General features: G+C 39.6%; 1 protein-coding gene across 1 annotated transcript; it reads left to right on the forward strand.

Annotated features, from left to right (window-relative positions):
* Window positions 1–3,951: 3,951 nt before the first annotated feature.
* On the forward strand, window positions 3,952–6,595 carry LOC9648202. Its single transcript, XM_024685221.1, has 3 exons — window positions 3,952–4,138; window positions 4,515–5,700; window positions 5,764–6,595. Exons 1-3 carry the CDS (start codon window positions 3,952–3,954, stop codon window positions 5,801–5,803), a joined length of 1,413 nt encoding a protein of 470 aa, XP_024540989.1. The 3' UTR covers window positions 5,804–6,595.
* Window positions 6,596–16,261: the final 9,666 nt, after the last annotated feature.

A 16,261-nucleotide genomic window follows, 5' to 3' on the forward strand; every position in this document is an offset into this window, starting at 1 on the left:
AACCCTAAACCCTAAACCCTAAACCCTAAACCCTAAACCCTAAACCTAAACCCTAAACCCTAAACCCTAAACCCTAAACCCTAAACCTAAACCCTAAACCTAAACCCTAAACCCTAAACCCTAAAACCCTAAACCCTAAACCCTAAACCCTAAACCCTAAACCCTAAAACCCTAAACCCTAAACCCTAAACCCTAAACCCTAAACCCTAAACCCTAAACGCGCCTAAACCCTAAACCCTAAACCCTAAACCCTAAACCCTAAACCCTAAACCCTAAACCCTAAACCCTAAACCCTAAACCCTAAACCCTAAACCCTAAACCCTAAAACCCTAAACCCTAAACCCTAAACCCTAAACCCTAAACCCTAAACCCTAAACCCTAAACCCTAAACCCTAAACCCTAAACCCTAAACCCTAAACCCTAAACCCTAAACCCTTCATCATGTCCTAAGTGGCCATTGGTCCTTCGCAAAAAACCGGATTCGGTCTCGGACTCGATCTCGGACTCGATCTCGGACCCGATCTCAGACCCGACCTCGAACTCGACCTTGGACTCGGTCTTGGACCCGATTTCGGATCTCGAACTCGGTCTCGAACTCGGTCTCGAACTTGGTCCCCGAGTCAGCCTTGAACTCAATTTCGGACTCTATCTCGAACTCGGTCTCCGAGTCGATCTTGGACTCGATCTTCGACTTGGTCCCATCCGATGAATTCTTTGTCAATTTGGTCATGCTTTCAGGGTTCCTTTAGCCTACGACACTTTGGCGAGTTGGTTCCTTACAGGCACTTGATGTGGGGAACACCCTAAACAGGTGATTCTGAAGTTCTATCAAACTCACTCCCCAGAGTGATCACATGCTGGACACAGTCCCCAAACCTTGCCTCCCACTTGGTTTCAGCAAGACTCCCACCATATGGATAAGCTACCTTGGACTTGTCCAAAGCTGCCTCTTGCAAACTCGGAGTGGAATATTCCTGGAATATTCTGATGCTTTGAAATATTTTTTGAGGTTAGCTATTAAGCATGATGAGGAACAATTAGGACGTGCTGCATGGCTGATATCCATCACCATCACCATTCACAATATACTGCTATGAATAAGCTACCTCTTGCAAAGTCGGAGTGGAATATTCCTGGAATATTCTGATGCTTGGAAATAACTTTTGAGGTTGGCTATTAAACATGATAAGGAACAATTAGGACGTGCTGCATGGCTGATATCCATCACCATCACCGTCCACAATATACTGCTATGAATAAGCTTCACACCACTAAGCTTGTTTATTTCCTATTTCAGTCTTTGAAATTTTCAACTTTTTTGAAATTTCAATTGATTATTATATCTTGTGCCTTGCACAGTGATGTCATTGAAGCTCACATCTATTCTCTACAAACCAAATTTGAGGGAAATATACTGAGCTAATTAAAATCACCACCACCTATTCTCTGAAATTTTTCTGAAATTTCAAGGGACTATCACATCTTGTGCCTTGCACAAAGATGTCATTAAAACTCATATTTTATTTTCTACAAACCAAAATTTGTAGAAAATAAACTCATAATAATAGCAATCAATACCACTATCATAATATATAAGATAAGTGGCTAGTGACAACCAAGTCTGTGAGGCTGTTCCTCCAAGCTTGCCTGCTCACCACAAGATCTTTGAAATTCTAAAACAGTTGGATATTTTCAAAGCTTCTTGAATATTCTTAAGGCATCTGGGTATAAATAGAGGAAAAAGAGGGACTACACCCAGCTGATGAGTCCCAAAAAGGACGAAACCGGTCTCGGGTTGTCATGCCAATGTATTTCCTTTCTCTTTAGTGAATTTTTCATTATAAATTTTCTCTAGTTTTTCCTCTTATCTCAAATTGCCATAGCCGATCTCTAGCATTCTTGAGTTCCACTGGATCAAGCAATGTGGAGTGCTTTTGGCTAATCGCAATTCCACAAAACCCAAAACCCAAAACCCTAAAAACCGGTAAACCCTAAAAACCCTAAACCGGTTACCATATGTTGCTGCTGGAGCTGCAGCTGCAACATTCTGCGACGACATCCAGGCCTATTCCCATGTTGCTGCGTGCACCACTACTGCGTTCAAATCTGCTGGTCTCTGCACCTTCACGTGGAACCCGATCTCAAATGGCAACCCATTCAAGAACCAGCAAACTTGGTCGTCAGCAGTAGGCTGTGGATCTTTCCTCGCGAGCAGCCTCTTGTAGTGAAGAACGTAATTTTGCAATGTCTCTCCAAGTAACAATTGAATTGAATTTAGCTCGTCGCTGATACGCTACTTGAATCCCATAGGACAGAAAGCATTGAGAAATGCTGTTTTGAGGTCTGCCCAGGCTGCAAAGGCTGCTGCTGCATTCGCCTGACCATACCACTCTGCTGCTGCTCCCAGCAACGTCGCCGGAAACAAACAGACTCTCACAGCATCTGTCTGCTCCTGATTTGCTGTGCTGACATTTTCAAAAGCAGTTACGTGAGCGTCTAGATTGTTAGTCTGTGTAAACGTTGGATACTTCATCCTCGCGTTGGCAGGCTGTGCCATTTGAGGATTTACTGCTTGAGGTGTGGGCGAGGCTGGTTCAAATGGCCCCCACTTCTCCCAACTCAAACTTGAGTCCAAAGTCCTTGGACTAGTTTTAGGACTGGTTTCAAGCGAGTTCTATAACAGTCTCCTCGCTGCTTGTTCAGAACGGCCTCGATTCTGCTCTACCCTCCTAGTAGAAAAATCTAGAAAATTATCCCAGTCCGGGGATCTACCCGCCAGACCAAGAACCAACTGCGGCAAAGGATGCTTACTGCAGATGCCCGCAGATGACCAGCCTTTTCCTCAGGCCTGGTTTACTGCACAGTTACTGTGACTAAGCCCTCCCAGCTAACACACCAAAAAATGTCAAGAAAAATACATGACAACAAAGGAAGACTGGAAAGACTCCCCTAGGGCTTGTATTTCAGCAGTAACTACAGATCACTCGTACTGTGGGCCTGCAATAACTCTTCTATGATCACGGTGATGGGATCTCGACGGCCTATAGGAGGTCTACCATCTTCAAGCAGAAAGAACTCAAGAATATGAGATAGAAAATAAGAACTATAAAATAACTGAATGGCCGTACTTAATTTTCAAACTACCAAAAACTTAAACACCAACCAATGGCTGAGACTTTTCCAACTAATAACTCTTCATCCACAACTTCGATCGACTTGATTTTACCACCATGTAACTTCCCTTGATAAGATCTTCAACTTCATAGAAAACAACTTCTTCAAATTCTCACTTCTGAAATCTGTCACTTTTTCTCTCTCTAGTTAGAATATTCCTAGGAAGCTTCTTCAGCGAGCTTCTTCATTTTTCACCTTTTTCTAGCTCAGAAATACGTCAGTACTCACAAAAGCAACCACAAGTGTGAAAATACAACCATATATACACTTATTGAGAGGGCGGTATGCCCAGTTTTTGTATTAGTCCCATTGGGACATGGGGAATGTACAAACACATTCAATGATCTCGCCAGATAACAGCACCGTGGGGTGTCTTTGACCCTAAACACCTAAATGCGCCTAAACCCTAAGCCCTAATGCAAATGATTATGTTGTGGGTGGTGTTCTCATGCAAGATGATCATCCTATTGCATATGAGAGCAAGATATTTAACCCAATAGAGCAGTGATACTCTACATATGAAAAAGGAAGTGTTAGGAATTATAAATTAAAGTGAGTTTTTTTAGCCACAACATAGTCATTTGCATCCACAACCACCATATATGGTTTGCTTGGATCCACAATTGGGTGCTTGAGATCAGTTACCCTTCCTAACCGCCCAGCATTTGCACTAGCACAAACATAAGTTCGTACAAAACTTTAAAAGAGAAAACTGCCTTTATCCCATGTCCTATTTTAGTTCTCCATGCGTTTCACGATAGGGTTTCACTTAGCAAAATGGAGAAGGTGCAGGCACGAATCGAGCTTCTTGAGCCACAGATCCAAGCGGCTGGGAAATCTTTTCTCTCTGCCCTTCAGAGTGGCAATCAATCTCTGGCGGAATATTGGCTGAAGGAGAAAGAGCGGCTGCAGAAGAAGGAAGAGCGGCTGTCGGAGGAAAAACTCGTCCTCCTCAGAAGTAATGGTAAGTGATTTGGGGCGTTTTGCTGTGTTGTGGATATGTGTGGCTATGGCTGCTTTCCGTTCTAGTGGTCCAGTCCTAGTGCGCCATGAAAGTGGCAGATGTCAGCCATGATTTCGTCACTGTTGGATTTGGTCTTGCTTGTGGCTGGTTATTCACGGCAATCTGTTTGGTATGGTATCATTAATCTTGCGTTCTACTAAGAGTTTCTCTCTGGGCCCCCTTGTTTGTTCCCTTGCAGCATGTAGATCTTCTGCTGCTTTTCTGTTGTCGTTTAAGCCAGATGTTTCTTGCGTTTCCTCTGCTTAAAATCCCCTCGCTTCTCACTGCAGACAGCCCTTGTGTCTTTTCGTTCATGTAACTAGCGATTTGTTTCCAGGTCCGTCTTTTGTTTTACCTGAGCTAACTTCGAGCGACATCGCAAGTTTGGATTGCTTTCTGGAGGGCAAGGCTGGCATACCCCACTATCGTGACACGAATATTCCGCGATTTGGTGACAGGCCGAGCTTGTTGCTGCATGGCCTACTAGCACACGACACTGAAGACTTCGACAAGTTCGTGAGCAGGGGTAGCAGGTTTTTATTGGTGCCAGGAACAAGTGGAGCAGGAAAAACCAGGACTCTCTATGCTCACCTGGCGAAGAACTTCGGTTTTTACTTCATTTCCAATGACCTGGGGAATGGCGGGTCTGCAGACTTGAGGGAGGTGATTGGTATACTGGCAACGTATCTGGGCGCGGATCAAGTTAAGAACTATACTATAACTACCTTTATGGTCACTGTGCTGCTGCTGGTCAGGATAGTGGTCTTCCACTACTGCAAAGGAAAGGATATAACTCCTGAGAAGTGGCTCATGTTACAGGTCGGGTGCCAGAGGCTGGAACAGGACAGGAAGCCATTGAACTTGGATCCTTTTGCTGCTTGCACTCGGCTGGCTCTCGGTAGATATGGGCCTGTCCTCCATGGCTCGTTAGTGGGGATTGCAGGTTTACTGGGTCAGGCCAAAATTGCCCTTTCAGAGTTGCTGGGAGGACAGCAGTTACCCCTGTTGGTAGTTGATGAGGCACAGGAACTGGTTAAGCTGTATGCCGGAAAGTTCCGTACAGATCTTGAACCCTTCAAGGACCGACCATTGGCAAAGCCAGTGTTGGAAACTTTGCTCTACCCAGGCAACGAATCTCCAATTCATCATGTTGTATATGCTGGAACGGGCTTTCTTCTGAGCTTCAGCCGTTTGGAATCGAACAGCCCGGTGGGAAAACCGCTCGTCAAAGATGACGTGTACGAAGGTCTTGGTAGCTGGACAGATTGGAAGCAGATGGCAGCCTATTCCTGTTGTATTCTGGGGACAGCTTGGGATGCTGAAGCTCAGGAGACAGTGAAGAATGAGGTATTTCCCTATTTCAGGGGTCGGTTTCGCCCATTTGCGACATTGCTCGAGGAGGTGATTAGGAGGGGCAAGCACATCCGATGGGTTTGGAACGACGTTTTTATAGGACTGACAGCTCGCCAAGGAATTCCAGGGATACAAAAGAGCTACTACAGGATTCTTGCAGAGGTAGCAAGGTAACCGTGCAGTACTTCTACTTTGGGTGGTCATTCACGTGTCCAGTTTATGGTGATGAGCAGGAGAATGATTTACCTTCGACTCTTTTGGAGGTTGCCATAGGAAGGGTCTACGGAAAGCAAATGGTTATAGTTGACGAGCCTCTTATGCTGGTGGCGATGCACAACTACTTTTTGGACGAAAAGAAGATCACCGGAAATATGCTGGACACCCTTTATGCTCTGAACAATCCTTCCACAGGCAACTGGTGGGAGCATCTGTTTCCGCTGGAGATAAAGGATTTGTGGGAAAAGCACGAGGGGAAACTGGATCAGTTTGAGCTGTTTCATGATTTGGACCTGACACAGAATTTGGAGGCTTTGAAGAGCAAGAAGAGTCGTATTATGGAAGGCTCTATCTTTTACTTGGATGGGGCGCCAATGCCACCGGTGGTGATCTATAAGGCGGACAAAAACTACACTTGCCATGACTATTTGGCAAGTGATGTGCCTGGTTGCATGTTTTTGGTGGCTGAGCATGCTGCAGGTTGTGACCTCATGTTCAGAATTCAGTTTGAGGACCATACCATCATATGGGTTAGTGTGCAACTCAAGCTGAGGAAGATCTTGTCCAATGCTTATGATGCTGTTTGCAAGGCAGAACCATCACCAAAATATGCTTGCAGGGGAGATATGTTGTGCCTGTTGGTTGCATATCCAGCATCACTGAACCATCCACCAGTGGAGAAACAGAAGATTGATGGGCAGACTAGATGTGTGGTTACAGTAGACAGGAAGAACGCCCGCAAGTTTATCTCAGTGGACCATTTGAAGAACCTTGATATTTTATCTGGTAAGAATAAAATACTAGTAAAAGTAATAAATAAAAGTAATGGTTTTACATAATTAGAATAAACTTCGGTGCTAAGCTGTTCTAATGTAATGTTTGTCCATATATAAAGGCAGTCAGATCTAGCTCAAAATATGATGCTGTTTGCAAGTCAGATCTAGACCAAAATATGCTTGCAGGGGAGATATGTTGTGCCTGTTGGTTGCATATCCAGCATCACTGAACCATCCACCAGTGGAGAAACAGAAGATTGATGGGCAGACTAGATGTGTGGTTACAGTAGACAGGAAGAACGCCCGCAAGTTTATCTCAGTGGACCATTTGAAGAACCTTGATATTTTATCTGGTAAGAATAAAATACTAGTAAAAGTAATAAATAAAAGTAATGGTTTTACATAATTAGAATAAACTTCGGTGCTAAGCTGTTCTAATGTAATGTTTGTCCATAACTTTAATAATATAAAGGCAGTCAGATCTAGCCAATGGCATGTTGTTGTTATGGGAAAAGAAGGAAATTTATTGTTGGCTCCTACCAAAATAATGTTTAGGGATAATGTTTTGCTTACTTTTCTCAATTGCATGGTCTCGGCCTTGGTCTCGGTCTTAGTCTCGGTCTCGGTCTTGGCCTCAGACTCCATTTCAATCTTGGCCTCAGTCTCGGCCTCGGACTCCATCTCAGGTCCATCTTAGACTCCATCTCGGGTTCATCTCGGGTCCATCTTAGATTCCATCTCGAACTCCATCTCGGGTCCATCTTAGGTCCATCTTAGACTCCATCTCGGACTCCATCTGGGTCCATCTCAGACTCCATCTTTGACTCCATTTTAAGTCCATTTTGGACTCCATTTCAGACTCATTTACTACTTGCTTCATGCTCGTCCCTTGAGCTCTTCGTTGGGAATTTAACTCCCACTCTTGAATATCCAAGTCGGAGCTTTTAGTCCAAATGTGTTACACTCATTTGGTTTCCGCTTTAGCCACTACCACATGGCACCCTTTCTGCTCCACTTTAGGGCTTAGAGATTTGTGTCTCACAATAATCTTCTACTGATGGTAAGTAAATACTCAAAAGCTGTACACTTTATAGCATGAGGATGATGGGGAAGATCATTTCAATCTAAGGAAGAAGCTTTTGATTGTTGTTCGTGAACTCAATTGTGTGTAGAACAAGATGGAGCTTGAGGACACTCATGCATTAATTTTAATGTTGGAAGGCATGTTTTGTGGTGGTTTAGTGTGGATATTACTAGATAGTGGGAGCAATAATAACTTTGTTTCAACAAAGTTTGTTGAGGAGCACAATCTAGTGACACGAGGAATTCTGCCATACAATAGTGGAAGGTGCTACTACCCTTGCTTAGCATTTTGATGCTTGTGTAGAGGGGTTGGAAGAGTTGGTTAGTAAAACCATACTTGTGAAGATTTTTTATCTCATATCCATTGTGTGGATCTTATTCTTGGGATGCCATGGTTGGTGAAGGTGGATCTAAAGATAAAGTGGAGTATTAAGCATGTCTCACTAATACAATAGCATTAAAGATGTGTGGTTAAGAGAGGGAATTTAGCCTATAGTTGTTATACTCTTCACTACATCTTTGAAGTGGGCTTATCATAATGAAAAAGCACTTTCTAGTTACTTGCTTTTTGTTTGTGACTTGGGGAATCAAGGTACGTGTGGGGGAGAGGCAATCATATGGGTTGTAATTAAAGAGTTTTTTGATGCTTTTCCGCTAAACTTCTTTATAGGTTGCCTTCATGACAAGGTGTGGAGCATGGGATTAAGGTATAGCCAAAGACACAACCAATTTAGCAACATTCATTTCAGTTGAGTTATGTGGAGGACCAAGAAGTTTAACCATTAAAGGCTCTCTTATTAAGTAAATTGCCCTCTTTTCAGTTGGTTTAAAGGGAGATAAATAGGGTGCACTACATGAGCGTGGACCATATTTGAGCTCATGAGTTGAAGAGTTGAGTTCATGAGTTAGGCTCAAGTTTCAATTGTAGTTTAATACAAACATTAAAAACTTTAAAATATTAAGGTTATGGCAAACTTAATAATTTCATAACTCTCTATATATTCTCTAGATAAAAATGTTCTAAAGAACACTTCTTATTCTAATAATTTAAATATTTATTATTAATATTCTAACATATTCTAATGTTCTAACACAATTTTAATATTCTAACACATTATTATTCTAAATATTTACTATATGCCATAATAGGGATATTTATTAGAACATAAAATAAGATGTTTTAGAAAAAGTATTCTTGTCACTTCCTTAAATCTGTACTCTATGCTTTCTGACTAGTAAATGTCAAGTTTGTCAGAATTAAAAAATTATTAAATTTGAAATAAGATTCTATGTAAGGCCATATAACCGTTTGAAAGGAAAAAAGATAACCATTGATATAAGCTTATTACATATAAAAGAAAGGCTTAGTTCTTTTCTAGAATACACTTTTGAGGGGTTTGTCATAACATACTATTTAGAATTTATGGATCTTCATTCACATTCTCATTCAAAAAGAGGGAAATACACATAAATGTTTATGGGTTCTAATGTTGGTAATTTTCACTCTCACAATCTTTCTTCCCAGGGTTTAAGGGCTAGAAGATGCAATAACTATCCCATTGCATAGTATAACCAAACCATACAAGAGAATGAAAGAGAGGATAATGAAGATAGTGATCATGAGTTGGCTCGCTTACTTGTTTCTACAATTTTGTAACTTTCAAGAAATGCCCTATATATTTTGTAGCCTTTAGTGGAAACAATGGCGATGATTAGTACAATGGTATATATGCTCTCGCGATACACTGCAACATCACGCACCTGAAAGACTACCATAAAATATTTTTTGAGATGGTAAAGACAAAAATGGAGATACACGAGTAATTATGGGCAGTATTGCAAAAAGAACACTCGCAAGTATATAAAATAAAAAGTGAATAATTTTTTTTATTAATTATATAAATTATAATAAGTTTATATTATTGATAGAGAATAAATATCGATAGTGTTGGAAAATCTAGTTAACTCCAAAAGTTTTTTGCAACTCAGCAATAGAAAGGCTTGCTTGGTGTATATAAATATTCACTTTAGAATCTTGGTGCAAGATGTTGATGAAGATGTAGTACATATACTTGCAAGGAGTATATGCCTTCCCATGTTCCCCACGCTTCATAAAGTTTAAACATATGTAAGAAGGAAGGTCTTGAATGGCAATTATATACTCTCCACCTTCTATTTTGACTATGTACTCCTTTGCAAACATAGTGATGTACTTTGTGGAGAGAATCTCACACTCAAGTGTTTAAGCTAAATTTGTTTTACCTTGCTTCTTCTTTAAGACAATACAAATAAATTTAACTACCTTACCTTTTCTTGCTAGCCTCTTGTGCATCTCTATAAGAATAATTCTAATTCTGTCACTTATGTCTCCAACTCTCCTCTCAAGATTGAAACTAGATTTCTCAAAGTTTTCAATCTTATCTAAGGTGAGCATAAACCCATTAGCAACTGGCCATTCTTTAGGTACTACATCAAATTTAGTCACTATAGTGTTTTCAAGTTGCTTCATATAGTTAGCATCGGTGTTGCAACAATACAACCAACACCATCTTGAAAATCCTTCTTGCTTTCATTCCCCATAGAAACATGGGGTTAGAATAGAAGCAGATTTGTCACTACAAATCCAAGCCCAACACTTGCCCCTTAAAAGCATCCCCACATATCTTACATTTGATTTTGCTGGCATGCATCAGATTGCCCATTACTTTGGCTCCATGCTATGGTAACTAATTTCAACTTATTGTGATGCACTCTCTTCATCAGCCACTTGAGGTGGCTCAGTCCAAGAACGGTGTCTTGGAGTAGAATGGTACTCAAAATCAAGACTGTGAGAACTTTGCTCCAAGGTCTGTACCAACATTTTCACAAGTAAAGGAAAAATAATGCTTTGAGCAAACAATCTTCATATCACCAATAGAAGCCCGAGGAGTGTACTCCATAGATGTGCCACGAATCACTTCCTCAATTTTAGTTGCCATTGTTTGGGCGGGTAGAGTTAACTTTCTTTTCATCCTATCATATAACATTAGAAAAGTACATACATTTTTGCATTGTGATTTTCGCACAAAGGCATTTCCTGAGTCAGGAATTGAGATTAGGATTACTTCCAGTCTAAATTCCTGATTTGGATGATTGGGCATGTAGTGGTTATATAGGCTGGTGATAGCATGCCAGACCTATCCCCTTTCTGTTTTTTTATATCCTTGGCCATAATAACATACACTCCACTTGCTCAACATTTACTCTTCCCTTCCATGCCTATCTTACTCACTGCCTTCTAGGGATCAAGGCTGTGAGATGTGCAACAATCTCAGCTTCAACATCTTTGCAACAGCACATGGCTAAGTATTTCTTTCCTTTTTATGTTTAGATCTAGTTTAAATTAAAGAGGATTCACAAGATCATTGTAGAGGTGATTTTGTAGTTTTCCACTTTGGCGACCACGGTGGGATAGGCAAAGTGAAGAGCACCCAAAGAACAAATACTAGAAGCCTTAGCCACAACTAAAAGAAGAAGCCGAAGTCAAGAATCAAGGGAAAAGTCAAAAAGAGACAAAAAGAAGAAAATCGACAAAAATCTACAGCAAGAAGCATGGCAATCATGCTAGAGACCAAGCACTTCAAGACTACGATCATCTAGTGATCGCCCACTTCTCAGAAAGTCCAAGCATCTTCCATAACTACCTCTTGGCGAGAGGTTGAAGACGAAGAATATTCTGCGCATCAGAATATTTGAAGAATCTCCGACAAGAAATCAGAGCAAGCAAGTGTTAACGAGCATGAAAACATGAAGAACACTTGAAAATTGAAGCCATGGAAAACTTGGAGTGTGAGTTTAATCGTTTTTAACGAGAGGTTGAAAAAAACAAATATATCAAGAATCTACAATAAGGAAACGACCAAAGAAAAATTCCAGCAACTGACAATGGAGGATGAATGAAAAAGCACGACTACCCATTTAGAGACACAAACTATACAAGATATGGATTGCCTTTTGTGTGGTTTCAGAAATTGTGCAAAACCATACAAGCAATGCTATCCAAAATGGCACTTGCAAGCAAGTGAAAGCAAGACTCCGAATCAGGGATGAATATGCCACAGTAGAAGAGAAAAAAGAACGAAAAGAAATAGCCCAAGAAAACAACACCAAAAAGAATAATGATAGTTTGGAAAAAGAAGAAAAACAAAGCTTTGGTTGCTTTCAAAAACTTCAAGAAACACTTTTGCGACTCTTTTACAAATTGTCTAGCAAATAGGAAGAATGTGAAAATGAGGAAATGTTGAAAGAAAAACATGTTTACTTTGATTTCTTTGCAACTCGAAGAACCCTGACTTGGGTGTATCGTGGACACATCTTTCAACAAACAATTATTGAATTCCTAGGCATACATAAACATGAAACTTTTCAACTATTAACACTTGTTTTCAACACTGATTTGATGAGGGTTTTAGCAGCAACAGAGTGTGGAACCTTTGAACCACAAGTTCGTTGGTTTGTTGACACACTTAAATTTAGAGATTTTGAAGAGAATGCAAAATTACTTTATCTACTTCTTCAAAGTCCTCTGGGTGTAACACTACCAACAAGCACTCTTAACGAACTATATACTATAGCATATTGGCATTGTTTAGGACAGATAAGAATAGCTGGAGAATTAAGGAATCAAGAACAAGGCAATCAACAAATTCGAATTGGGAATTTGAGTTCAAGAAACCGACGGGAACCTGAACTTGTGACAAGTTCAAGGGAACATCTTGAAAGCTCAAGGATTACAAATCGAAGGAGGAGAAATTCAAGACGGAATCACAATGGGCCAAGATTAAATACAGTAACAAACTTCAACTTTGACACGGAGGTCCAACATCGAAACCCCAGCTTAGAAATACATATCACTCGCAATCAACAAGGGAGAGTGCGTCCAAGGAGTCTCAACATTTTAAGGAGTATTTTAGGAGATCTTGTGTCAAAATTACAAACTTATAATGCAAGAATATTAATTGAGACTATACCTTGGGAAGTTCGTGAAGCGATTGACTCTGATCATGGAAGAGAACGTGCTATACGATAGAGGGAAGTAGAACAAGACCGGCAAGAACGGCCTCAGGGAAATGCACCATCACGACATCGACCATAGAGAAAAGCGCACTGGATAGATTTGCGCACACATAAGCTTACAGCAACAAGAATCTGTTAGAATCCATACTTTGACGTGTGGACGTCACTTGAGACAAGAAACATACGAGAATTAGGACATTAAAAATACAACCACTGCTGTATTCAGCATCTTCAAATCTTACCAACGACTAGGAAGCACAAAAGCTCATAGTGAGAGCTTGCATTCCAAAACAACCAACACATTGTAAGAGATTAAAACAATTGTTCAAGATTGGACTACTAAAAAGAATTGCAATCGTTTGCATACCTACTCGATCCCAAAGTTGGCGAGCAGTAACCAAATTTACTAGTGAACAGCTAAATCGATCAATTTATGACAAAACAGACCTCCTTCCAACAAACAAAATCGTGCTTACTTACACCATCAGATTTTTCAAATACAAGACCTTACTTGAGCTAGACTCAGGAAAGTGATCTCGAGGCGAAACTCGGGAAGAATCAAGAAAGAAAACAAAAAAAAACTCGATTGAAGACTCAAGACACAAGAGCTTGACTTCACATTTAAACTACAAAACCAAACTTGCAGAAGACTCAAGACACAAGAGCTTAACTTTGCAATTTATGAAGAACAACAATTAACTCAAGATAACGTAGGCAAAACACAAATTCAAGAAACTTACCTCAACACTCAAGTTGAGAAGACTCAGCAAATTGAATGTACAAATAGAAACCAGACCCAATCAAGATCCGGGAAAGAGATCTTTGACAAAAGAATCGAGAAGTGAAAAAGGAAGAGGTAGTAAAAGAGAAATTATAACAACAACAGCAACAAATTTTAGAAACAATTTTAAACAAGTACGACAAAGAAGATAAAAAAATTCAAGTTGCCGAGTCGAGCAAACCAGTCAAAGATAACAAAGAACTGAATATCGAAGACGCCCCAGAGTTTGAGGCATTCGAAGAAGCAGAATACACAGCACCAGAGTTTTACTCAAATCCGGACTCACCAGAACAACAACTCAACCAACAAAGTTTACAACCACCTATGGCAATCATCAACCCGATGAAAACAATTGGAAGCATGATTACATATCCAATTTTCATAGGAAGTAAGTCAGAAGATTCAGAATTACATGTAAAGCAATTCAACCAAATTGTCAAGATGAACAATCAAGAACAACACTAGCCATACTTTTCCCATACACACTTAAAGGAAAAGCTCTTGAGTGGTATCATACACTAGAGGATTCTGTACCACATGATGACAAAATTAAACAATTCAAAGAACAATTCCTAGCCGAAGGAACACTGGAGGAGCATTATGAGCAAATTAAAAATATAAAACAGCGACCAAAGGAAGGAATTCAAAACTATACTAGACGATTCAAATTACATACAAAGAAATGTAAAGATCTCATCACCGACAAAGGCAAGAGTTTGTCTTATATACAAAGATTACGAGAAGCCTATGGCAACATGATCGCATTGGCTGATACACCTGATGAAGAAAGTGTTGATTCACTATCTCAAGGAATCTTAAAACTTGAGAAATGGTTTAAGCAGTTCACTAAAGGTGAATCTTCTCATGTTAATGATGACTCAGATGATGAAGAGGAGGAAATACTAATCAAGACCAAAAAGAAATAGACATAGGGAAAAGACATTAGACATGTATTGAAGAAGTTAGCTTCAACAGAACTTAAACAAGGAGTCTTTTGTACAAAATGCAAAAATGAAGGACATTCTGTTTCAGATTGTAAATTCCAATTACCCAAATGTCAGATTTGTGATAGAGAAGGACATATAGCCAAGAATTATCGATATAGAAATACCACTGAAGTTTCAAGAGTGGAAAATGTTCAACGAGGAACACCACGACAAAATTATCAAGGAAACAACAACCAAGAACAAAGACCACCAAGAAATTATTACTACCAAGATAATCAACAATATAATCAAGGATATAATTGTGGATATAATTCCCCACAAAATCAAAACTATAGTTAAGGACAAAATGATTATAGAGGCAATTACAATCAACAACGATATAATGGACACCAAAACAATTATCAACATCCACAAGGGAACAACTACAACCAAAACCAACAAAGGCAATATAACAATTACAACAATCAAGCATCGCAACAAAATTATCAACCAAGACAAAATCAACCACAAGAAAATCAAATTCAACAACAATACAATCCACAAAACCAAAGAATCAATCAAGATCCTACTGGAAGACCATCAGCAGCACGAGTAATTCAAGTAGAAGTTGATGTAGAAGATGAAGCACAACTAAGGACTGAAGAACCAGAAGTTCTGGCAATCACAAGAACACAATATGAATGTCAACAACCTGATAAATATGGAGAACAAGATGAAAGTGATCATGCATTAGAAATCAAGAATACCGAGTGGAAAAAGAGTAAGAAAATACTTAACACCATTCAACAAGAGCTTCAAAACAAAGATCCCAAAATTATTAATGATCAAATATACAATCAAGACGACCAAACTCAAGTATTAAGCTTTACTCAAGAAGAGCATACAACCATTGCCGAGCACATACTACATCAGGGAATTACTTTGACCTTACAACAAATATTGCAAATAGCACCATATATGAAAGACTAAATCTTAAAGATATGTACTTGAAGGATCCTTGAAGCTTGCACACAAGAAAAACACCAATCTCAACCAGCACAACAAGAACAAGTTGAAAGAATCCAACCCGGTGATTATGATGATAATGTACCTTGTATCAACGTACACATCGGCAAAAATCATATTGAAAGAGCTATCCTTGATGGAGGTTCTGGGGTTAATATCATCGAATATGCACTATGCAAAGCTTTAGGATTGGGCAATATACAAACTGCACCATTCAATGTACGCATGGCTGATCAAAGAGTTGTTAGACTAGCAGGCATCATCTGTGATGTCTCTATGACAGTAAAAAAGGACATAAATTTAAAGTTAACTTTGTTGTGTTAAAAATGCCAATTGAAGAATCTTCTTATGAAATCTTGTTAGGCAGACCTTGGCTTAACAAAGCTGTTTCTACACAGTATTGGATGGAACATGAGATATGTATCCAATCCTAACAAGGACAAACTAAAATATCAACATTGACAAGTAAAAAAATCTCAAGAAGTTTCCGACCAACATAAGTTCAAGAATACAATTGGCAAGAAGGTTTAGACGATCTTGAAGAAGCTAAGTTATTTGAAGCATATTCTGAACTTAAGGCAATTCAAGAACTTGACCTCAACAAGATACTTCCTGTAACCAAGTGTCAAGACTATGAAGATTCAAAACAACCCAATTTAAAGAAGATACATACAACAAAAACCACCATACAAAAAGCAAGACTAGCGATACAACCCAAACAATTACAAATTATAGAATATCACCTAGATATACAAAACGAACCAGCACTCACTCACCATTCAAATTAGTGAGTGAATGGTGAGTGAGTGCTGGAATCATCGTCAATCTGCAAAAACGTATCTGGAGCACTATGAAATCCAAAAGCCCG

The sequence above is a fragment of the Selaginella moellendorffii genome, unplaced genomic scaffold (genome assembly GCF_000143415.4).
Source record: "Selaginella moellendorffii unplaced genomic scaffold, v1.0 SELMOscaffold_44, whole genome shotgun sequence".
Lineage (NCBI taxonomy): Eukaryota > Viridiplantae > Streptophyta > Lycopodiopsida > Selaginellales > Selaginellaceae > Selaginella > Selaginella moellendorffii.

Bases quoted from the DNA above. Each gene is read 5' to 3' on its own strand.
- LOC9648202 (XM_024685221.1), top strand. From the start codon at position 3,952: ATGGAGAAGGTGCAGGCACGAATCGAGCTTCTTGAGCCACAGATCCAA. The intron at 4,139-4,514 runs GTAAGTGATTTG...ATTTGTTTCCAG, and splicing joins CGTCCTCCTCAGAAGTAATG to GTCCGTCTTTTGTTTTACCT. The intron at 5,701-5,763 runs GTAACCGTGCAG...GGTGATGAGCAG, and splicing joins ATTCTTGCAGAGGTAGCAAG to GAGAATGATTTACCTTCGAC.